Source organism: Monodon monoceros, unplaced genomic scaffold, assembly GCF_005190385.1.
Source record: "Monodon monoceros isolate NGI ecotype Baffin Bay Population unplaced genomic scaffold, NGI_Narwhal_1 Super_Scaffold_18, whole genome shotgun sequence".
NCBI lineage: Eukaryota > Metazoa > Chordata > Mammalia > Artiodactyla > Monodontidae > Monodon > Monodon monoceros.
This window is the reverse complement of record NW_021703774.1, coordinates 69,430,256-69,454,941: the sequence shown is the minus strand read 5'-3', so window position 1 is coordinate 69,454,941 and position 24,686 is coordinate 69,430,256. Positions and strand designations below refer to the sequence as shown.

The 24,686-nt window shown below is 45.1% G+C and overlaps 2 protein-coding genes across 4 annotated transcripts in view; one reads left to right on the top strand and one right to left on the bottom strand.

The window, feature by feature from the left end:
* The window catches only part of GON4L (gon-4 like), an 87,656-nt gene extending 87,041 nt beyond the window's left edge, over positions 1 to 615 (bottom strand). The window contains exon 1 of the mRNA XM_029227571.1: positions 572 to 615. The gene's annotated coding sequence lies outside the window, so the exon portion shown is untranslated. The remainder of the gene's footprint in view (positions 1 to 571) is intronic.
* A 1,723-nt stretch (positions 616 to 2,338) lies between these two features.
* SYT11 (synaptotagmin 11) lies at positions 2,339 to 23,017 on the top strand. Of its 3 annotated transcripts, none has more exons than XM_029226791.1 (4): positions 2,339 to 2,569; positions 8,716 to 9,533; positions 18,041 to 18,164; positions 19,682 to 23,017. In XM_029226791.1, the coding sequence occupies exons 1-4, from the start codon at positions 2,536 to 2,538 to the stop codon at positions 19,990 to 19,992; spliced, it is 1,287 nt and encodes a 428-aa protein (XP_029082624.1). In that variant the 5' UTR covers positions 2,339 to 2,535; the 3' UTR covers positions 19,993 to 23,017. The 3 variants fall into 3 exon arrangements, with proteins under 3 accessions (XP_029082624.1, XP_029082626.1, XP_029082625.1); XM_029226793.1 differs by having other exon boundaries at positions 18,044 to 18,164; positions 19,682 to 23,012; XM_029226792.1 differs by having other exon boundaries at positions 18,041 to 18,161; positions 19,682 to 19,992.
* The last annotated feature ends 1,669 nt before the right edge of the window (positions 23,018 to 24,686 follow it).

Sequence of the window (24,686 nt, the reverse complement as noted above, 5' to 3'; positions counted from 1 at the left end):
GGAGAGATTCCCCCACCCATGCCAAATCAACTAATGTCCTTATCTTGATAATTAAAGTTCAATAAACACCTGAAGATTTCGCTGATAAGGAAATGGAAAGAGAGAATGAAAGAGAGTGGGATTAGTTCAGGCGAGTCATATTTCAGATAAATTACTGAGGTCCAAAAAAGGAGGAAAAAAGAAAAAAAAGAAAGGCAGCTACTATTCAAAGTCAGCAGCGTGCAGGGATCAGCTCCGGCACTTCAAAGGCAGCAGAGGCTCTAAAGAACCCCCCCCACCTTTGGAACTGCAGTCAGACCGACAGTGAATGAATGCAAATCCGGAGGCAGGCCCAGCGCGGATTCCTCCTGGGAAAAGATTTCACAAAGGGGTCCTAACTGCGCTTTTGACCTCGCCGCCGAGCGCTGGCCCAAGTCCCCACTCCCAGCTACACGCCTTCACTCCCCTACCTCTGTCACGCACCCCGCACCAGCCCTCAGACCCGACCGCCTTAGCCTGGACATCCTTCGCCCGGACGTCCAGCTCCCACCTGCCTCTTCCCGCCCCACGGTACACGACCCAGTACCCTCACCAGCCTGCCCGATCCCGCGGAAACTCAGCTTCGGTACCACCGGAAGTCAGCCAACGTCAGTGACTGACGTGCGCGCCCCCGAGTCGCGGTGCGCGGAGTCAGAGCATCAAGGAGCATGCGCCAACCACAGGTGCCATCTTATTTTAGGGCAGAAAGAAGCCAAAGGGCTAGTATGTCTGTTGTTGGCAAAAAAATTTAAAGGCAATACCTCGCTTTCTCTGTCCATGGAGCTATCCTACACAAAACAAAACTGGGGGTTAAGGTTCAGTGGTTTAAGTTGACAATTAATCCTTCTCGCCTCTAGACACCTGGAATACAGGACCAAGGAAATGGAGAATTCATAAAATTCCAGAAAGAGGAATCACTGGGTTACAAATAGTGCAGTTTCCTGAATAAAGCTAAGACAGTCTTGGACTCAATCCATAGTAATTATTCATATCTGTATAATACTCTGCTTACAAAATGCTTTCACCTACGTTATCAAAGGTGATTTTTTTTTTAATCTTCACAATAAATCCTATGGGACAATGGTATTATTATACCTTCCAATTTACACAGGACAAATTTTTGGCTCAGCTGGGTAAGTGATTTCACAAAGATACACAGCTATCAGAAGGAATCAGGTATCCTGACTCTAGCTTCTAATGCATTAATCCAGTGTCCAGGAAGGTGCCTGGGGAATAGTCGATGTCCAATAAATTCAATACATGTGTTTTGAATGAATGAGTAACTCCTGGAACTGTTCTTTCCTCTTTTCTACAAGGACAGAACGTCAAAGCTGAAAAAATACATTCAACTCTCTCACTTTACAGGTGAACCATCAACAAATATTTATGCATTTAAATAATTTATTTGACGTGATTCTGTCTGTAAACAGAATCCGACAGGATGAAAGTATCCACAGCCAAAAATGATGAACTTGATGTAATCATGGAGATAACCGCCAGTAGTCTGACTCTTACGTGAATCATTCTAACTCTTCCAAATGTCAAGGAAATCTCTAGAAGCTTGGAGTTTCACTTGTGTCCTGCTTTTGAAACTACAGAATATACAGATCTGTTGGTTTGCTCGCTGGCTCTCTCACTCTCTCTCTCTCTCTCTCTCTCTCTCACTCACTCACTCACTTCCCTAAGCAGTTCTAAGCACTTGAAGCTTTTGGAAGAGAAATATCCAACACTGATTAACTTTAGCACTCTTTTTTAGTCTTTTTTAAAAACAGCTTCAATTTACACATTACAGAATCCATCCGTTTTACTTATACAATTAAATTATTTTCAGTAAATTTTCAGAGTTGTGAAACCAACACCAGGTTTGGTCCTTAATCAGAGCTTCTGAAGTTTAAGAAAGTTTCCATAATAACCTTTAGTGGTCTCAGAAACGCATGACAATAAAGGCAACTAATACTGAAATGCAGGCAATATAGAATTTTATTTTTCCAAAATCCTGCCAGAACATTCTGCTGCTATATTAAGCCAAGGGAACCGGAATCACAAGATCTAGGGGATCTCATACGGTAAAGTACCTACTCTTGTCCTTAGACCTCGGGGTTTTCGCCTTACAGGCCCACAGCCCATCAGTAGGCGGGGTCTCATTCTCTGGAAATCTTGGCGATGGGAGGGGTGCCCTCCCAGAGATCTTCCGGAAAAGGGCGGAGCTTGCCTTCCGGAACTTTTCGGACAGAGGCGGAGTCTTCTGCCGAGGGCCGTTCGGAGGAAGGCGGGGCCTACCTCGCATCAGGACCAGTCTGGCTGCACCTGCTTCCTTAGCTCAGAGCATCCCTGGAGCATCTTAAGAGGCGACCGCAGCTGGCAACCAGAGACCAGACCGTCGCAGGAGGCGTCCGCCAGATACCTTCCCCTTCTCCTGACCTAGCGTTCTGCAGCGGCGGCCTCCATACTGACCGGAGGTCCCAGAGTTGTCTGACCATTGCAAAAGCATTTATAGCAATAGCCTCTGATTACGACATGGCTGAGATCACCAATATCCGACCTAGCTTTGGTAAGTAGAATCTGGCAAACTAAGCCTGGGGTAGGTGAAACCGTTGCAAAGCCAAGGGAGCCCAGCAGCTGGGCAGAGCGTGAAGCCCAGACCAGGGCCTTCAAGTGCCAGCCCCTCTAGAATCAGGCCTGTGGTGGTGGGTAGAATCGGGCCTACTATGGTGGGTAGCAGGCAGTGTACGGCACCCGAACTTAAGCTATGGGCTGCACGGGCTGAGAAGGCCAGAGCCACACCGAGGGTGGGGAGGTCCAGGATGCTAAAACCTTGTATGGTGCGCTGTCAGCACTGCTGGAGGTGAGAAGCAGAGAGCTTGAGGAGGATGTGAACCCCACCTTCTGGGGGAGGAGAGGTGAGGTAGCCCGAGCCCTCCCCCTTGGGGCACGCAGGGCGGTGCCCCTTCCTCCCCCTCCCACTTCTCAGGCCTGCGGGGGAGGGAGGTGGCAAGGGAGATGGGGCATCAAGATGGCAGCTTGGGGACTGTGGGCTGTGTGGCTGGCAGCCAGGGGAGGCGGCGGCCTCTGGGGAAAGAGGGGTGCGGGGGTGGGGAGCAAAAAGGAAGCCACTCCTTAAGCCGGTCAGCTGGATGCTGGGGCTAGGAGGAAACGTGAACCCTGCAATTTCTATTCTGCATCGTAATGATGGGATCCGTCCGTAGCTACCAAATGGCGCTTGGCGCTGCTGGGCTGGGGGATGACGTGATGTCTATTTCTGGGCCTCCTGGCAGCGCCTAGGCTCTTCTTCCCAGGCCTTTGTTCCCTGTTTCCCTAGGCTGGCTTTTCAAAAAGGGGGACTCACCCGCGCTGGTGCTGGCGGGGGCCCGATCCAGGCCGGAGGGGGGAGGGGCGAAAAAGGCAGAGCCCGGGGAGGCCGCTTTGTGTACCAGAGAAAGCATTACGTCATCTCGGAGCTGCTGGTCCCCGACCCAACCCTACGGGCTCCAAGATCAGTTACACTCCCTGGAACAGAGTGGGGTAGAAAATAGGGAAGCAGATGGGAAAGAAAAGCTCGAGAAGCGAGTTTTTCCTCTGGGGGATTCCTCCAAAATGTGCTAGGGTAGCAAACTTCCTGTGCTATGCTTTGCTGGCCCCAAAATAAAAAAGAATTGCCTTGTTTCTCCCTCAGTTCTATCCCAGTTTGTATGGGAGAAGCCAGTGAGAGTTGCTATCAGCCTAGGGTTCCTCCTTTTCCCTTAAGAGATTCTATCCCTCAGACAATCCAGAAGGTTTGAGCATCCAGACTCCAGTGTTTAGGGTGGGGCCACAATCCAACTAGGAAATGGCTTTTCTCACTCCCAAGTAAAAGGTTTATGGAAATGAACAGAACCCAGTGTGCTCTATCCCCTCAATGCCAGGAAGAAGACATCAGATCAGAGAAAGTATACAGATGACAGATCACACCCATTTACTACTTGTTTGCACTGATTCCCTAAGGCTAAATCTTGATTATATTTCTTTCTTCCACTTCACCTTCTGCATTTTTATTCTTTGAGTCCTAAATTTCCAAAATAGATGTCCCTTTTGTCATCACATGAGCACCTCATGATTTTTCTTCTTGCTCTTTCTTTTTCTTCTTATGCCTTCTTTCCAACATATTCTTTTCTTTTAATTGCAGTTCCAGAGTCCTTGGAAAGTTAGATGCTGTAGAGGGAATGTTAGTGGAAAAAGAAATTATCAGGCCCTTACATACTACATTTTATTTAATCCTTACAAATATCCTCAAGTGTATTCATTATTATATATATTTGCTAGATGAGGAAACTGAGGCTAAGGGAGATAAAATAACTTGGCTAAAGTAAAACAAACTAGTTAGGGTAGTGCTAGGATTTAAACCAATTTCCAGTTGATGCCAAAGTTCATTCTCATTTTACTGTGTCACGCTGGCCTACTTGACAGGGAAAAGCTATTTTAGCAAAGGAAGTGTCAATAAGCAGGGCTGGTCAGAGACTGAGAGAATTGGACAACACCCAGATGTGTCTTGCAGATCTTTAAATCCATACAGAGGATCTCCTCTACAGAGAACTGCCACTTCTGACTTTTTCACATCTCACAGAGCACTTCATTTCAAACTCCCTAGCCCTTGAGAGATTCACCAAGCCAACACTCAATTATCCATGACCTTGGAGGACAAAAGGAGCAAGCAGCATGGGTCACTGCAAATTACTACTACTTGAAAACACTCACTTCAGCTTTTAGTTCCAACTTCCTTTTCCCACCAAGCTTTTGATTAAAGCTAGACAGTATCTCTGATTTTTCTAGTTCACTGTCTTGGGGGTGGGGGGAGAGAGGCAGGGGTTAACAAATACTAAAATGAAGAAGACAGTAGGACAAAAGTGGGAAACAAGGTGGAGGAGATCGCCTAGGTAATTCACAAGTGGATTTATCCATTTCTCTTTTTTTCCTTCTCTATCCTCCTGAAAGATGAAAATCCTTCTTCTTCTCTTTTACCTGCTCCACCTCTATTTTCTAGCAATAAAAGTTGAGGGACTGTAAGCAACAGTGGGGATCTCTCAAGATCACAGAGTAAATCTATGGTAGAGCCAAAAGGATCACTTAGATGTCTCCCATCCCAGGCCTTTAGACTCCCTTTCAAATCATTCTCAAAAATATACTTGTCTTGGTAGTTCCCTGCTTTTCTCTTCTCGTAGAGACAATCAATATTCAGTTTTACTAATCGGTAGCAAGCAATTTTCAGGAAGTCCCTCATGGGTGAATGGAGAGCCACTTTTTCAAATTGTGCCTATTCTGATTGACAACTGAACCCAATCAATTGTTCAAGCAAATATTTACTGAGCTCCTGTTAGATGCAAGAGACTCAGGGATTCGAAAATGAACAGGGTGTTGTTTCTGCCCACTCTCAAGGTGCTTACAGCTAAGGCTGCTCCCATTTTGTGAAACCTCTCCCTAACAGCTTTTATTTCACTTGATACTCTGAAAATAAATGCTGTTATTAATCGGTATGGCCATGGACACAGTCACCTTGGTTTACTTTGTTAAATGGCTTTACTCCTAATCTACATTAATATTTCAAAATGTAACCACTTCTTTTCTTACCTGGTCCCAACTTTCATAGAACCTTGGAATGTTTGAGGTAGAAAGAATTTCAGAGACGTTTATTCCAATCCTCATTAAAGAAATCTTTTTTAGAATATGCCTGGGCTTCCCTGGTGGCGCAGTGGTTGAGAGTCCGCCTGCCGATGCAGGAGACACGGGTTCGTGCCCCGGTCCGGGAAGATCCCACATGCCGCGGAGCGGCTGGGCCCATGAGCCGTGGCCGCTGAACCTGCACGTCCAGAGCCTGTGCTCCGCAATGGGAGAGGCCACAACAGTGAGAGGCCCGTGTACCGCAAAAAAAAAAAAAGAATATGCCTGACTAAGGTGATCCAATCTCTGAAAGTTTTCAAATGGAGATTCACTGCCTCCTGAAGCCGTCTGGGCCACTGAGAGGCAGTTCTAACAATAATTTGATTCTTTTCATTGAGTCAGAATCTGTCTTCCTGTAGCCTGTACATGCTCATGTTAGACCTGCCCTCCAAAGTAAAATCACATCAGACCTTCTTCCAGCAAAATGCCTTAAATAATTGAAGAACGTTATTATTCCCAGACCCCTCAGCTCCAGTTCCTTCAATTTCTCCTCCCTTGATATGGTTTCCAGGCCCTCTACTATCCTGCTTATCCATAATGTAGAGACATTCTGGTGTCAGATAGACCAGGGTTTAAATCCCATCACTACCATTTGCTACTATGTGGCCTAGTGTAGATCTGAGTCCCCAGCTTCCTCAATTGTAAAGTGGGGATATTAATGGTACCTATTCAATGAGTTATTTGTTTCGGAGAGAAAAATCTCTAACATGATGCCTGGCAGGGATATCACAAAGGTACACAAAAAATACCAATTTTTATTCTTGTCAGTACTAGATAGAATACTCCATATGTGTCGTGACCAGTGCAGATGAAATTATACTACCCCTCCTGTGATCTGGACATTGCACTGGTAATATAACTTAGAATCAGCCTAATTATACTCCAAGCTTTTTGTCATCTAAACTACTAAGTTATTTTTACTCACATTCATCAAGTAAGGTCTCCCATTGCCTATCAATAGGTTTTGAAGGGCAAATAGAATTTTACATTTATCCCTGTTATGTGTAATAATATTGACCTCATCCTGTTTTTCCAATCTGTGGAAGCTGTTTTTTATTTTTTATTGAGGTATAGTTGATTTACAATATTGTGTTAGTTTCTGACGTACAGAATAGTGATTTGATTATATATTTTCTATATAAAAGAATGTTCTTTTTCATATTCTTTTCTATTATGGTTTCTTACAGGATATTGAATATAGTTTCCTGTGCTATATAGTAGAATCTTGTTGTTTATCTCTTTTACATATAGTAGTTTGTATCTGCTAATCCCAAACTCCTAAAGTGGAAGCTGTTTTGAATTGACTAATTCATTTGAACACTTACTATGTGCCACATGGTTCTAGGACCTGGGAATACAGCAGTGAACAAAACAGTCACTATTCTTGTTACACTTACCTAGTGAGGGAAGACAGACAAATATATGTCAGGGGTAATAAGTGCTATGAAGAAAAATAAAGCAGGGTAAACGGGATATCATCTTACTTGGAGCAGTCAGGAAATGCTTCTCTGATAAGATGAAGTTTGGAACAGAGGCCTTCAGTGAGTGAGGCCATGAGCCAGGCATATACTTGGCAGAAGGATGTTCTAGGAAGAATCTGGAATATGCTAGAATCACATTTATTTCCTTATTTCCCTTGCCCTACCCAAGACTTACCCTAATGAGTAGTATGGATAACTATAGGCCTTATCTAGATCTTTAAGGCCTAAACCCAATTTGGCTTCAGTGAACTTAAGGGGGAGGAAATCCCCAAACCTAATTATCTAAGTCAGGGGCCCGATTTGTGCAGGAAAAGACAAGACTAGAGGAGGGGAAGGAAAACAATCTGTTTCTGTTTAGTTATTTGTTTACTTAACAAATATATATTAAGTACCTGTTAGGTGTTTTTAGTGCTGAGGATACAGAAATGAACTAAACAGACAAAATCCTTGTCCTTATGCAACTTACATTCTAGTGAAGACAGACAATAAATAGTAAAATTATATGTGTGTGTGTATATATATTCTTATGTATATGTGTGTGCCTGTGTATGTTTGTGTGTGTGTGTGTGTGTGAGAGAGAGAGAGAGAGAGAGAGAGAGAGAAGCATGACAAGACATGTAGAGAAAATTAACCAGGGCCAGGAAGTGTGGGTCTCAGGGGTGGAAAAGTTTACACTTTTAAATAGGGTGGTCAGGGAAAACCTTACTAAGAAGATGACAAGGTCTGACATTTTCCACAGTCCCTATTTCTCCCTATTTAAAATACTTGTATTTCATACTAAAAGATTTTATTATTTTATCTTAAAACACAAGTATTTTAATTTAATTATTTTATTTATTTTATTTCATTATTTTATCTTAAAATACAAGTATTTTAAATACCTGGGAGCTGAAATTTGGAACATATTTCAAGTACTTAGACGCAGAGTTCTTCTACTTCTTACCACCCACCTACTTTTATCACCCTTGGGCACCCTACCAAAACCATCCAAAATCAACCCCACATCCTTCTACCCTACCTGTCAGTCAGTCAGTCCACACAAGCCCACTGTTGCAAACCCTGTGCTGGATGCTGTGGACTATCCTCCTGAAACCAGGCACAGTTCATACCCTTGTGTAACAGTTGAGGTGAATGGGTTCTCCTGTAAAAAGGTGACCTATAACACCTTAGCCGACCTATAGGGCGGCTTTATGTGAAACACAAATCAATATGAGCAAACCATAAGTGCTGAGGGAAGGCCAAGAAAAGAACAGGCAGTCAGGTGGGGCACTTCAGGGGAGGCTTTCCAGAGAAGATAAGTATTTCATCCACGTTTGGTGGAAAGGAAGAGCCATGGATTGGTTGGAGAGGATGGGTGAGGGAATCTCCAAGAGAGGGGAGAAGTTCATAAGCCCAGATGAGCAAGTTTTGCTTTGGAGGCTAGGTTACAGACTAGCTTGGCTCCAGCCAGAAGCACTAAGCAGGGGTGCTCTGGGCAGGGGTTGAGGTCCACCTGCCTTGACACGTCTCTGGTCTCCACCTTCAGATGTGTCGCCAGTGGTCGCTGGCCTCATCGGGGCCTCTGTGCTGGTGGTGTGTGTCTCGGTGACTGTCTTTGTCTGGACATGCTGCCACCAGCAGGCAGAGAAGAAGCACAAGAACCCACCATACAAGTTTATTCATATGCTCAAAGGCATCAGCATATACCCAGAGACCCTCAGCAACAAGAAGAAAATCATCAAAGTGCGGAGAGACAAAGATGGCCCTGCGAGGGAAGGTGGACGCGGGAACCTGTTGGTGGACGCAGCAGAGGCTGGCCTGCTGGGCCAAGACAAGGGTCCTAGCTCTGGATCTTGTATAGACCAATTACCCATCAAAGTGGACTATGGGGAGGAACTGAGGAGCCCCATTGCGAGCCTGACCCCCGGGGAGAGCAAAACCACTTCTCCATCATCTCCAGAGGAGGATGTCATGCTAGGATCCCTCACCTTCTCAGTGGACTATAACTTCCCCAAAAAAGCCCTGGTGGTGACAATCCAGGAGGCTCACGGGCTGCCAGTGATGGATGACCAAACCCAGGGCTCTGACCCCTACATCAAAATGACCATCCTTCCCGACAAGCGGCATCGGGTGAAGACCAGAGTGCTGCGGAAGACCCTGGACCCTGTGTTTGACGAGACCTTCACCTTCTATGGCATCCCATACAGCCAGCTTCAGGACCTGGTACTGCACTTCCTCGTCCTCAGCTTTGACCGCTTCTCCCGGGATGACGTCATTGGGGAGGTCATGGTGCCATTGGCTGGAGTAGACCCCAGCACAGGCAAGGTACAGCTGACCAGGGACATCATCAAAAGGAACATCCAGGTGAGGAGGAAGAGTGTGTTGGGGAGGGATGGTAGGTTGGGGGAGAGAAGGGGACAAGTGGGAGGGGAGGGATGAGATGGATGGCAAAGAGGGGCTGTAGAGAGGAAGCTCTTGGCTGTCAAGGATAAGCAGTGGTCAAAGTAAGACAGAGAACCTGGCAGGTTAGGTCTCCTCCAAGAAGCAACTTCACGAGGAGAGAAGGGCAGGTAGCTTCTGAAATTTCACTTAGCGGTTGGCATCCTGATGCTGCATCCAGCTTGCTTGGAGCAGGCTGGCTCACCAGTCACAGACCCATCACTTCAGGGATAAGGGGGCTAATTTCTAATCCAAAATGTGTGATCTTCCTCTAGTGAACTTATTTCTCACAGCTGAGAAACTGTGAAATCAGTAATTTTCCCTTCAGCTTCCCTTTCCCAACCCAAATATAGAGATGTAAGTAGTATCATCTGTATGACTTTTAACCATTTTATAAATGAAACTTAACTGCTCCACCCTTTGGGCCCCTTACCCAGGCCCAAACCTTTGCCACAGATACTTCTCTCCCCGTTCCTCCTCTCCTCCTTGTTTGCATTAGAAGGGGGATGAGAGCCCTCCATCCTGCCTCCTCTCTACTGGGCCAGCATTGGCTCTTGAGTTATTTCAGGGATGCAAGAACTGTAACCCCCAGCCCCACTAGTTCATTTCCTCCTCAGTCTGGGAGGCAGTGTAGCTCTGCGGTTCAGCACGAGGGCTCTTGATTCAAACTGCCTGGCTTCACCTTCCAGCTCACCACTTTGCAACTGTGTGATGTGGATGAGTTACTTAACTCTTCTAAGCTTCTATTTCCCCATCTGTAAAATGGAGCTGATAATGTTGCCTTCCTTATGGGTTATGAGGACCCAATAAGATAATATACCTGGCATACCATTGCCCTTATGGAGCTTTTACTTCAGTGGAGGAGAAATACAAAAAAATCTTGGCAATTATCACATAGTGAGTATGGTAGGTGCTATGAAAGAAGTTGTTGAAATTTTACACTTAGAGTTTCATTCCTTTTTCAGGATTTACCATAAGGAGTTAATAGCAAGGACTTTGAAGTCAGACCTGAGTTTGAATCTAAATTCTACCCGTTAAGTGACCTTGAGCAAGCTGCTTAAATTCTCTAAGTCTCAGTTTCTTACAGGAATTAAGATGATGAATTTACATAATCCCTAGCCCATAATAAGCCTTCAATAAATGGGAACCATGATTATTATTACTATTATTATTTCTATTATTAATAAAGTTTGATCCCTGGGAGAGATGTATGATTTGTAGGTATTTATATTTTGTTTTGACAAAGTGAAGGAGGAAGACAAGGGAGGCCTGGATCAGTGGAGAAGAGGGTAGAAGGTTCAGAAAGGATATCAGGGCCACTAAAATCAACTGCACTTTTCCCAGAAAGAGCTCTGCCTGTAGATGCCTTACTGATCTCTTACTGCCTTCTTCAGCTGCCATCCCACGCCAGTCTCAGTGGGGAGGCAGGAGGCTCAGGACTGGAAGGAGGCTTCCAGGCCAGCAGGGCTGAGTGTGCAGTGAGCTCCCAGAAACAAGGTTTGGCCACTGCTGAAGGGCACTGTGCAGTGCCAGGCTAGGGAGGGGAGGGGAGGCAGGAAGTGGCTCCCTCTGAACGTGTGTTCTTACCCCCTCTGCTGTGTAGGCGCCTGTCCCACTGCAGCCAGCCCAGCCATGCCATTGCCCAGAGAACCACTGTTGCCACGTGGTCCACTCAGCTCTACCTCACAGGGGCCGGGGGAGTCCAAACATTTCAAAGACCATTAGAGGCATTTGGTCAGGGCATAAACACTGGTCTGTTGCCAGGATACAATGAGACATCCCCGAGTCCAAGACAGCAAGAGTTCTTATATCCTCTGAGGTTGGAGTCAGAAGGCCTGGACAGAAGCTGCAGTAGTGACCTGTCTCATCTCCCTGCATCCCTTCCCCTCTCCTTCCATTTCCTTTCCTCCAGATTCTGCCAACCCGCTCCCCTGATTCCTGACTCCCCTTTACAGCAGCTCCAGTGCTCTACTTCCTGCCTTCATCTAGCTCTCCTTGCAGAGTGGTTCTTTCCCAGCACAGCCTTCGCTGGAGCACCAGCCTGGTAAATCCACCAACTAGCTGGACTCCTTCAGACAGCTCATGCAGTCGCAGCCCACGGCTGACTGTGGAGGATGGCTCTGTACCAAGCTGCAGCTGGGAAGACACCGGCAAGGAAAGGGACTGATTTGGGCTGGGAACAAAACAGCCTCAAATCCAGGACACTGGGCAGGGAGCACAGACAATGGCATTTGCTAAACTGCCAGGGGCTCTTGGGGAGAGCCAAGCTTCTTTCCACTTTATTAACACCCTTCAGGAGGTATAAGCCAGGGCTGGGATCCTGAGCAACACCCTGAGCCAATCCTGAGCCAATCCCCTGGAAGAGGCTCCAGACAGGACACCCAGAGCCCCTGCAGCACCACCCCAGAGCCTTGCAGCCTCCCAGGTGTCCTAAGCCTGTTTTCCCCAACCAGTGCCAGTGGGCAGAGCTGTGTTCCATCCTGGGTCGTGGCTGTCATCTCTCTAGTCACTCGTCCCCCTGATTCCCTAGCAGTACAGCCTCCAAATGTCCACCCTAAACCCTCCCTACTGTAGCCAAGAACCTGCCCTTTCTGGATCTCCCCATATGGCTCATCAGTTAGAGCTTCTTTGGACTATTCCACACTGTCTGTAAAGAGCTCTTTCTGGTCTGGGTAAGGTACCCCCTTATAATAATGGAGCCAAATGTTCCTGGGCGGAGACTGGTGAGAACTGCATTTCTCTAGACAACCACCCACCCCTAACTGCATTTCCTGACCTTTAGCAGAAAATTCAGCTCTCGTCCTTTCCGTTATTACAGTCCACTGCAGTCCAGTTGAAGAAGCCCTGGACTGGTCATGATTTCTGATTCTGTCCATTTCACTGACTAATTCTAGGCAAGCAGTTACCTACTCGGCCTCAGTCTCCCTCTAGGCTGGATCACGAAGGCTAATGGATTGACTCTGTGAGAGTACTCAGCTCTTAGGAATATACAGAAAGATATAAGAAGCATTAAAAATTAACACTCAATTATTAATGAAAAAAGTTCACAGTATAAACTCTATAATGCCCAAAACTCTCTGAGTTGGACTTTGGAACTGGATTTTTTTTTTAGTGGCAGCTTTTTTTTTTTTTCCCAGTATTTTATTCAGATAGAAATAAAAGTGAATTTACATTCCCATAATACATCCCCCACAAGGAGAAGGGAGGTGGTTCAGCGAGGGCTGGGGTTAAAGAAGAGACAGTGGGAAAGAAGTGATTTACAAGGTGGATAACAGAGAGTTGTTAGACTCCTAATTTCTTCAGGTCACTGTTTCCCAAACCATTTCCTGTCTTTCTACTACCAGATTGGTGTTCATGACCTGGGACAATGGTCATGGGAATGATAGGATTCTTAGAATCTCAGATTTAGAAGAGACCTTGGAGTTCATCCAGTCTAGTCAAAAGGGACTGAAAAGAGAGAAAGAAAAAGGAATGTCAGTTATCCAGGAGCAATAAAGAAAATTGCTATGTAAAATAAGTAAATAAATAAAACCACACACACAAAAAAGAAAGATGCTATATTTGTGTATTGGGGAGAAGACAAGGAGGGATGTGATTGAATGTTGAGGTTTTTGTTTCTTTTGTTTTCTCATGACTGTGATTTATGTGGAGGTAGCCCTGAGAACTTCTAGCCCCAATGAAGGTTTATTGAGGACGCATGAGTCCTCCTCTTTGCAAAGATGCTGTAGCTAGAAAATCACTGTGGGCGGGGCCCTGCTAATTATAAGAAATAGACTTATCCCTCGCCGAAGTATTTCCTTCAGCTGAACGTCTTCTTTAGGACCACTGCTCTTGTTCCTCTTTTCCACGGAGTGAGAAAGGATCCCGCTCTCTCAGAGCAAAGCCTCCCAGCTCTGTCAGGCATGGATAAAACAAAACCCTTTCTCCCCCTTGTCCTTCTGCTTGCCTGCCCCCCAACAGGGTCTTTACCTCACTAGGCCAAGGGGCTGGGAAACAGAGTTCGCTCCCAGCCCTTGACAAAGAGCCCTTGACAAAGAGTCATTGACAATGCCGCTTGGAATGGCAATTGGGTGGAAAGAGAAGGGGAGGGGGGAGGGGGAGACTTGAAACTCCAGGCCTTCAATGCAGAATGGAATGGCATTCAGGTGGTGTTGTGGCTGCAGACTTGGGCATCACAAAGGGGCAGCTGAATGGGGATGGGCGTTCTGCCCATGTAAAATGGCCAAAGATGAAGGGTGGGGGGGATCAGATGGAGAACAGTTGTCTGAGGAGTGATTTTAGGGGAGGAAATTATTGTGAAGGTAACCAGAAGTTGTCCACCTTCCCAACGAACTAAGGAAGGGGCACGGGATTTAAATTAGGATGATTTTGCTACAATGGATGATTTAGGAAACAGTTTTTTTTTTTTTGAAACAGAGTTTTAAATAAATAACCAGAAAACCTAAGTATAATCTCGTACTCAATGTTATTTTTACAAATAAAACTCTTTTTTTTAAACTTTCTTTTTTTTTTAATATTTATGTAGTTTAGCTGCACAGGGTCTTAGCTGGGGCACGCAGGATCTTTTAGGTGCAGCATGCAGGCTCTTAGTTGTGGCATGTATGTGGGGTGTAGTCCCCCTGCATTGGGAGCACAGAGTCCTACCCACTGGACCACCAGGGAAGTCCCCAAGATTGCATATTTAACATTTAGATACCAATATTCAAGGATGGTCCCAGAGAGAGATATCAAAACTAGTTAACATTTCATTATTCATGGAAATGGAGGGGAGCAGTGGCCCAAATAATCCAGAAGTTCTTTCTATATCAGCACTATGTACTGGATGCTATGATGGTGGAGATGTTCTATATCTGCACTGTCCAGTATGGTAGCCACTGGCCACATGTGGATACTGAGCACTTGAAATATGGCCAGCGTGATTGAGAAACTAAAATTTTAATTTTATTTCATTTTAATGAATTAAAATTTAAATAGACACATGTAGCTAGCGCCTACTGTATTGGACAGGCCAGTTGTGAATGTTTTAGAAGGCATTTAATTTTCTTTTTCGTGAGGGATTACTTTCCTGATGCCATTTGGACGTGGCTGATAGTAAAAATGAGCTTACCTTCTCTGACTGCATTTTGACTCGTCAAAAGGAAGCAGCCCAGAAGTATACTGGCTGGCAAGGGCAACCAGCCTGTGATTTTACACTGGCTGAGGGTACTTCCCGTGGATATAGTCAAGAGCCGGCTCTATGTTAGGGGTAAGGAAAAGATGTGGGGCTTCAATCTAGCAGAGAATACCATGGACATCTTTTTTAAAGTCTATTTTCTTTTGTACTTCAATTTCAAAAGCTAATGGCTAAGTTTAACATTCAGTCACATTCAGTACCCTACGAGAGACATTTCCATATGCTCCTCGTATGAAATATAGCCTCAAGAACTTTTTTAAGCCAAATGGAAATATTATCACAGTTCATTCCTCGACGTGACTTAAGACTTATAATCAGAGCATCAACTATTAGGGTTTTTCACTGATGAGCTAATTAAATTATTTACTGCTGTTGTTCTTTACTGCACCAGACACACCTGAGCAGGCAGTGCACTAGCCCATGAGCTTCTGGAGGGTAGGGGTCTTCTTTGTGCATCATTTCAGCCCTAGCTGCTAGCAGAGTGCCCGGCACTTAGTGAGTGCACAGCAAGTCATTTTGGTGGGTATGTGGCGTATGTAAGGCTGGTGGTCAGTTTGGTCTATTTTTGTTCAATCTCAGAATTCCCCAATTAGGTGACATTCCTTTGGGGCTATGAAGAATACAAGGAATAGGAGTTGATAGTGGAGGAATGATTTGGTCTCGAAATTTTTTTTTTTGTCTCAAATTTAACTTATTATGTCCTAAAGTCCTCCTATCCCACCTCCTTTTGTTTTCTTTATCCCAGCCTCATCCCTACTTCCTAAGCTAGAAACACAGGAAATAGCCCTCCATCTCTTCCCTCTCCCCTATATTTTCATCCAATTAGCTGTCCCAACCCAGAAAATCCTGACAATTCTTCCTGAGACATATCCTACCCCAGGTCCATCTCCTCTGCCACAGCCCTGGTTCCAGGCGTCATCATTTCTTCCCTAGCCTGTTGCAGCAGCCTCTTAACTGAGCTTTCTGACTTTGGTCTTTCTCTACTTTAGTTCCTTCTCTAGCTTTCACTCGTATTATTATTAATATACTAACAACAACAATAACTGTCGCACCTATGCCTACAGACCTCCTCTTGCCTGGGTGCTGCGGCTGGCTCTGCTGTTTGGTTAGCTCACCCCCATTGCCCTTCACCTTCACCTGAGCCACCTCTCTGGGTTCCTGGCCCGTCACTCCTGCCAGCACCCCAACATCAGGCACACTCTCTCCTCTCAGCATTCTCTGAACACAGCCTACCCTTTCAGCACCCAAAGACTTTGTACTGGCCATTCTGCCGCCCTGCCCCACGGGATCTTCTCTCTGCCCGTTGCCTGTGTCTCTTACTCACCCACCATCAACTCAGCCCAGACGTCAGCTGGCAAAGCCTCCACCTGAATCTCTCAACAGCACTGAGGATTTTTTTTTTTGGCTGCGCCACGTGACCTGTAGGATGTTAGTTCCATGACCAGGGATTGAACCCAGGCCCTCAGCAGTGAGAGTGCAGACCTACCCACTGGACCGCCAGGGAATTTCCAGGCTTCTCACTTTTCTGACAAGTAAACATGTTTGTTTACACCTCTGTCTCTTCTAGTGCGTGATAAGCTCCTTGGGAGCAAGAACTGAGTCCTATCAGTTCTGAATCCCCAGCACCTGGCATGTAATTAGTATCCAAATGTTTTTTTTAATATATATATAAATTTATTTGTTTTTGGCTGTGTTGGGTCTTCATTGCTGCGCGCGGGCTTTCTCTAGTTGCAGCGAGGGGGGCTACTCTTCATTGCAGTGCGCAGGCTTCTCATTGCGGTGGCTTCTCTTGTGGCAGAGCACGGGCTCTAGGCGCGTGAGCTTCAATAGTTGTGGCACGTGGGCTCAGTAGTTATGGCTCACGGGCTCTAGAGCACAGGCTCAGTAGTTGTGGCACACGGGCTTAATTGCTCCGTGGCATGTGGGATCTTCCCGGACCAGGGATCGAACCCGTATCCCCTGCATTGGCGGGCAGATTCTTAACCACTGTGCCACCAGGGAAGTCCTCCAAATATTATTTAAAATGTTCTTGGAGGACTGGAGGGTTTTTTTTTTTTTTTCAAGCTCAAAATAGAGCCTAGCATAAAATTTCAAAGTGGGGAAACAAAGTTATAGGCATCCGAGGTGGCTGGAGAAGACACTCTGAAGGTCATACACTGGGGCAGGCGGAGCAGGTGTGGATACTCACCTTGTGAAATGGAGGCACAGGCTTCAGAAAGTTCAGGGACTTGCCCAGGGCCAGCTGGTGAGTAATTGGCCAAGTTACTCAAACTTAAGTTTCCTGTCTCCCACTATACAGTCTTCAAAACTTTTTTTATGGCAAGAACCGAATGAGGGACTTCCATGGAGGTGCAGTGGTTAAGAATCCGCCTGCCAATGCAGGGGACATGGGTTCTATCCCTGGTCCAGGAAGATCCCACATGCCATGGAGCAACTAAGCCCGTGCGCCGCAACTACTGAGCCTGCGCTCTAGAGCCCACGTGCCACAACTACTGAGCCCGTGTGCCACAACTACTGAAGCCTGCGCGCCTAGAGCCCGTGCTCCACAACAAGAGAAGCCACCGCAATGAGAAGCCCGCGCACCGTAATGAAGAGTAGCCCCCGCTCGCTGCAACTAGAGAAAGCCCATGCACAGCAGCGAAGACCCAACACAGCCAAAAATTAAAATAAATAAATAAATTTGTTAGGGGTAAGGAAAAGATGTGCGGCTTCAATCTAGCAGAGAATACCATGAACATCTTTTTTAAAGTCTATTTTCTCTTGCACTTCAATTTCAAAAGCTAACGGCTAAGTTTAAAGTTCAGTCACATTCAGTACCCTACGAGAGACATTTCCATATGCTCCTGGTATGAAAAAAAATTTTTTTTTAAAAAGAACTGAATGAGAGAATAGGAGAGAATGCACATCTCTGGTACACACTGTGTGCCAGGCACTGTGGTGTTTTACAAATTCTAAATTGTCGAATCCTCTTACTAATCCTGGGAAGTTGGGACTATTTCTATCGCCATTTTACAGATGAGGAAGTGGAAGCAGCTTGTCCCAGGTCAGACAGATGAGAAGTAGAGTCAGGATTTGAATCCAGGCCTGTCTGGCTTCAGAGTCTGCGCTCCTAAATACTAGGCTCTGCTGTCTCTCCCTGCAAATGATTTTATTTAGTATCAGAATTATGATGAGAACATTTCCTTTTGCCTCCGCATGCTTTCTGTGCTGTGGCCTGCTCCCTCTGCCGGGATTCTCACCTGCTCTTTCTTCTCCCCAGAAGTGCATTAGCAGAGGGGAACTCCAGGTGTCTCTGTCATATCAGCCTGTGGCACAAAGAATGACAGTGGTGGTCCTCAAAGCCAGACACTTGCCGAAGATGGATATCACCGGTCTCTCAGGTAGCAGCTATTCACTTCAACCTATTTCTTTTTTCTCTTTTTTTTTTACATTTGTTTTAATTGGAGTATATTTGCTTTACAATGTTGTGTTAGTTTCTACTACACAGCAAAGTGAATCAGCTATACGTATACATGTATCCCCTCTTTTTTTGGATTTCCTTCCCGTTTAGGTCACCACAGAGCACTGAGTAGAGTTCCCTGTGCTATACAGCAGGCCCCCCTTAACTATCTACTTTATACATAGTATCAATAGTGTATATATGTCAATCCCAGTCTCCCAATTCATCCCCCTCCCTTCCCCTCTTGGTATCCATACATCTGTTCTCTATGTCTTTGTCTCTATTTCTGCTTTGCAAATAAGACCTAGATGTGTCTATACCAATTTTTTCAGATTCCACATATATGCGTTAATATACAATATTTGTTTTTCTCTTTCTGACCCACCCCACTCTGCATGACAGTCTCTAGGTCCATCCACGTCTCTACAGATGACCCAATTTCATTCCTTTTTATGGCTAACATTCCATTGTATATACGTACCACATCCTCTTCATCCATTCCTCTGTTGATGGACATTTAGGCTGTTTCCATGTCCTGGCTGTTGTAAATAGGGCTGCAATGAACAGTGGGGTGCATGTGTCCCTTTGAATTATGGTTCTCTCAGGGTGTATGCCCAGTAGTGGGACCGCTGGGTCACATGGTAGTTCTATTTTTAGTTTTCCAAGGAACCTCCATACTGTCCTCCATAGTGGCTGCATCAATTCACATTCCTACCAACAGTGCAAGAGGGTTCGCTTTTCTCCACACCCTTTCCAGCGTTTATTGTTTGTAGATTTCCTGATGATGGCCATTCTGACCGGTGTGAGGTAATATCTCATTGTAGTTTTGATTTGCATTTCTCTGATAATTTGTGATGTTGAGCATTTTTTCATGTGTTTGTACTTCAACCTATTTCTATCTGTCCGCGCCCCACCCACCACTGCCCCTTGCCTGTGACGCAGACACCCCCTCTCCACCTTTCAGGACCCCTGGCACCTCTCATTGTCCACCCATTCTTCTCTCTGTCTACATTCTCTTCCTGATGAATGTAGCTGGGAAGGTGCTTTGGTTAAGCAAATGGGGTCTCTACATTTGGCGAGGTATCCTCAGTGCTATGCATGCATGCTGGGTGCTGTGCCCTCGCTCCAGGTGAGACTGGGCAACAAGCCTGCAGGCTTTGTTAGTCCCTGTGCCCTTTAAAATGCTTCTTGGTGTCGTGGGGTTTCTTTGGCCCTGACTCGAGGTGGCTGTTCTGTTCCATGCCTGCCTGGTTTCCTTGGCCCCTTGTCCAGGTGGGCAGACATGTACACGGTCAGTGTACATTTAGTGTGCAATCACTAAAGACCACACGGGGTGAGGGATGGGACACCAAGGAGATGAACAGCAGAAGCCCCTCCTCCCCAACCGGAAGCCACCATTGTATAGGAGAGGACTGTGTCATAGGCCTGTCTCCCTTTTTCTGATCTCTTTGGGGGCCCCAGATCCTTATGTCAAGGTGAACGTCTACTACGGCAGAAAGCGCATTGCCAAGAAGAAAACCCATGTGAAGAAGTGCACTTTGAACCCAGTCTTCAACGAGTCTTTCATCTACGACATCCCCACTGACCTCCTGCCCGACATCAGCATCGAGTTCCTTGTCATCGACTTCGATCGCACCACCAAGAACGAGGTGGTGGGGAGGCTGATCCTGGGGGCGCACAGTGTCACAGTCAGCGGTGCTGAACACTGGAGAGAGGTCTGCGAGAGCCCCCGCAAGCCCGTGGCCAAGTGGCACAGTCTGAGCGAGTACTAATCCTCTTCTCCTTGCCTCTAACCCCAGGGCCGGGCTGGGCAGGGACGTGGTGGGGAGAGAGATAAACAGAGAGAAGCGGACTCAAAACCTCATTTTAGCTGTAGAAGAAAATTTCTTACAAAACAAACCCCACAAAGAACACCCCACGTGACCACAGCTGCAGATCAGTTCTTAGCGATGATGATTTTTCTCCTTTGCAAGGCACTAGGAAATCCCTTTTTTTTCTTTTTCTATGGGGGGAAAAAAAGAGAGGGAAAGACCTCTACAAGTCTATATATAAAAATGTAACCTTATACTTGCATGTCTAATACAAACTGAAGAAATTAGCCTAACTGCCAACATCAAGGTACAGATTTTAATCCATGAAAATTGTGTTTTGTGCCGAATTGTATTTGCTGACTACCTGAAATTGGTCTCTTTTTACTGGGCTTCTCTAGAGAGTTATTTTCACTCCCCACCTCTGCGGAAGAATCTTTTGTTCTTGTAAAACCTCATGTTTTTATCATCCCCATCTTTTCTCCCTGTTACCTCTTACATTTCTGCTCTTTGACTGAGCGCAAGGTCCAGAGGTCCGTAGTAAGCCAAGAAACAAACGTGGAACGGATAAGGCAGGGTTTGCAGGAGAAAGAGTACTTGCGAAATGAGGTATGTTTGTTATTAGCTCTCCTGCTATGAATGGGTAAAAGGCAGTCCTTGATTAATTTGTGATCAAGTACATGAAGACATCAGACTTTTAGGTAGAATTTGGGTTTACAAAACTAGATGACTTGTCTAAAAAGCGCTTTGGCGACTTCAGATTCAGCTACAGGATAGTACCAATGAATACATCCAGCTGATCCCAAATGTAGGTATGAAGACAAGGAGAGGAAAATGAGATGACTGCCATCTCCCTTTGTAACTGTGTCTGGAAGGACAGCCATTCGTTGGTTGATGGTTTAGAAATCATCAGCGTTTTGAAGGATTAAACTGGCCTTTGTTTTTCCAGAAATGCTGAAAACTGAGAAGCTTTAAAGTCTTCTCAAGTAGCTTAGATGAGGTTAGTTTTGCTTTATAAGGAAAAGGGACTTCAGAAATTATTCTTTCTCTTTAAATTTTTCAATCATGGCTCTTAAAAATAACTAAATGAGTACCTGTGACTAAATTAGTAATAAAGATAACTTGGACTTTTTCAGAACATCCTTTCCCTGAAAACAAAGTGCTTAGTTCTTAGGACTTCTGAATCTCAAGATAATATGAAGGTATGGGTAACCACAGAGTTCAATCCTCCAGTGGACAACAGAGGTTGAGAGAGATTCAGCATCTTGCTGGGATTAGAAGTCACATCTTATTCCTAGACCAGCCATGTCTCTTAGAGTTGAGACTTTTCAGATGGCAGAGACTTCACTGACAATAAGTAAGCCTGGATAGGCAGTAGATATTTTTGCCAGCGTGAAAAGGAACTCAGATAAGCAGCAGCTTGAACCAAGGCCTGAAGGATGAGCCAAGATTGAAATTCCACATTCATACAAGAACATCACTGACTTGATTCTGAGAAGGGAGTTGAAGGGCTGAGTCTCCGTGGAGAGTGGTGATGTTGCCTCTGACATTCCCTTAACTCTGTGGATTTAAAACCAATCTGTTCCCCCCCCCCCCCCCCCTTTTTTTTTTTTTTTTTTTTTTAACCTGGATTCTTGACAATGCAGAGCAGCAGTTCTGAGCAGGCACAAAGCCCACTCTCTGTTCTTGTCCCTGTCATCCCACATCCCCCATAATCTGACTCACAATCTCATCATCAGTTGGGTTCACACCACCAGTCTCTATCCAACACTCCATGGAATGTAAATACTGTATCATACGTAGAAGAAAATAATTTTTGTTTTCTAAAAATGCATTTTGAGATAGTTTCATGTAAATCTGACAAGAGCACTCTGAAGCCCCATTAGGAAAAATTTTAAATGGTTCCTCTTCATCGCCTTAATGTCTAAAGATCAGAAATCGCTGAGCAACCCGCTTTTGTTTCCTTCCCAGAAACAATGCAAAGCAACAGGTGGAGATAGTCTGGCCTTTGCCCTGCTGTGTGTGCCTCTGTAGCTCCTCCTGACATAAGTCTGGGAAAGCAGCCTCACCCAACTCCTCTCTTCCCCACCTCCTTGTAGCTTTATTCCTTGCATTCTTTGGGTCTACTGAGCAGTGGGTGGTGAGGTGGCAGGGAAGGAACCAGTAGTTCTGTAGCCTAGGAGCTGCCTCGGTGTCTTTCTCAGAAAAATGGCAAAGAGGCGGACAGTACAGGGTTCCTCCCTCCTACCTCAGGCCTGATCCATCGTGCCCTTGACTTTGCTGTCCCAAAGTTTCTTAGCTGGCTTTGGCTTTCACATTTGTTCCTCCCAGAGCTAACGGATAAGGGTGGAGGAGGAATGCCTACTCCTAAGAGTCAGTTAAAAGACAAGAGAGTCACATTCTAGCTTTTGCACAAGGCACTCATGGTCAGGAATAGGTTAGGGAATGGTCACTTCTGATTTTCCAAGAGTCAGTCCTTCTCTGCTGATATCTTGATTCCTTTGGGAAGACAAGAGTTTTTCTTAATAACAAAAGTCCCTTTTATGAGTTAGTCCTTCCTTCAGTTCTTCTCAGTGGAGCACAGCCAAGATGTACATGTTTATGAGCGGTGCTCTGGATGTGAAAACAGATAGAACTGGCTCATGGGACAGGGGCGGCTTGCTCAGGAGAGGGAATAATGCAAGTCCTTTTTCTTGGAAGGCTTTTATTATGGCCACGATAGTGACATTGCCCTCACCATGCTCCTTCTCTGATGTGGTCGTCTTTCTTTACCTTGTGTCTTCTCTTGTAAAAATGAAACTCAAAAATAAAATAAACGTGTCAAATTAAAAAAAAAAAAAAAAGGAAAAAAACGAAAACGCTAACATGAATTGTGTGAAACTGCATAATGCTGTAACGCTAACCTACAATATGTAATGCTATCTTGTATGTTGAATTTGTTAATGCACCACACAAGTGCAGAATAAAGACTGATTCACGTTAAATAGGCCCGGTGACATCAGCATGATTTTCTTGGAAGCTGGATGACTATGAATGATGTGAAGATTCAGACTCCAATAGGATATACTAGGGCATGTTCTCCAAAGCGTGGCCTTAGACCACCTGATTCAGAATCATCTGGGACACTTGTTAAAACATGCAGATTCCAGGCTCCAGACTGACAGTCCTTTTTCTAGTCCTTCTGTTTTCCTCTTAAAATGTAATATTTAAGATCATAACCACCAGAGAGAGAGAGGATGGCTTTTAGTGCTGAGAATCAGTCTGCCCCTTTTCATTGGAAATATTTCCAAGAGCAATGCTGAGACTGGCTGATTCTGTTCTCTTATTTATTCATTAGTCAGGAAATATTTTTTAATCGAGTCTCTATCATATGCCAGGTACTGGGGATACAAGACATCGATGAGCAAGAGTCCTGCATTTGAGGATCTTAGAAGAAGACAAGCATTAATCAATTAGTCACACTTATAAACATTTAATCACAAACTGAGAAATGCCCTGAAAGAAAAGGAACGCTGTGTGTACACGCAAGTAGTAGAGAGAAAGGAAGCAAGAGAAAAGGTTTAAAACTTTTTAAAGTTTCAGCTGAGGGACTATAAAACATTTTTAAACTGCAAAACTAACATCCGAAGCATATGATAAGAACACTACAAAATAGAGGAGAGGAAAAAAAAAATCAAGATTCCAAAACCTTAACAACCATTTTGTCTTCTAGTCTTAGTTCCTGTACATTTATTCCCCTGATACGTTACTCAGGATCATTGTAGAAAACACATAAAATAAAGTACAATTCATAGGAACTGGGAAAAGTCCACCTACAGGCAAACAGTATTAATTTGGGCATATCTCCTTCCAATCTCTTTGAACTACTGTATGATTCCAATCCTAGTATGTGTATAATTTTGCATATTACTTTTTTCTAACATGATAATATAATAACAATGATGGTAAGAGTATCTTGGCACTCAAGATGTTTCTGGCTATAATTAACAGGAAACCCAATTCAAATTGGCTTAAACGTTAAGAATATGGATCGGTTCACCTAACTGGAAGTCCAGAGGCAGGTTAGGCTTCAGAGTTGACTCAGCAAAAGGTCACTAATACTATGAGGGGCCCAGGTTCTTTCTGTGGGCCATTCTGACATTCAACGCTAGCTTAACCATTATATTTATAGAAGCACCCCCCTGGGGCGGAGGGGAAAGGACCTCTCCTAGAAAGATAAGGTCAATCATTCCCAGAAGCCTCTAGCTATTCTTTCCTCTTATCTTGCTGGTCCAAAATGTGTCACATGGTCATTTCTGAGCCAATCACAGGCAAGGAGGATGGGATTATCTTTAGGCCATTTAGGACTGTCCTGGAACTGAGTATGGGAGATGGGTGGATTCTTGAGTAAAACATTTCCTTTGGAAGAAAGAATTGATGCAGGGTGGGCAATGAATGAAGAACATCACGTAGTCGGTTTTTTTTTTTTTTTGGCCACCCCATGCAGCTTGTGGGATCTTAGATCCCCGACCAGGGATTGAACCTGGGCCCTCAGCAGTGAAAGTGTGGAGTCCTAACCACTGGACCACCAGGGAATTCCCACATAGTTTTCTATAGTACCTTTCACTCCAAGGTATTTTCTCCTGTGATCTGGTAACAAACTCTGAGAAGAGTTGCCA

Bases quoted from the DNA above. Each gene is read 5' to 3' on its own strand.
- SYT11 (XM_029226791.1), top strand. From the start codon at position 2,536: ATGGCTGAGATCACCAATATCCGACCTAGCTTTG. The intron at 2,570-8,715 runs GTAAGTAGAATC...CTCCACCTTCAG, and splicing joins CAATATCCGACCTAGCTTTG to ATGTGTCGCCAGTGGTCGCT. The intron at 9,534-18,040 runs GTGAGGAGGAAG...TCTTCTCCCCAG, and splicing joins TCATCAAAAGGAACATCCAG to AAGTGCATTAGCAGAGGGGA.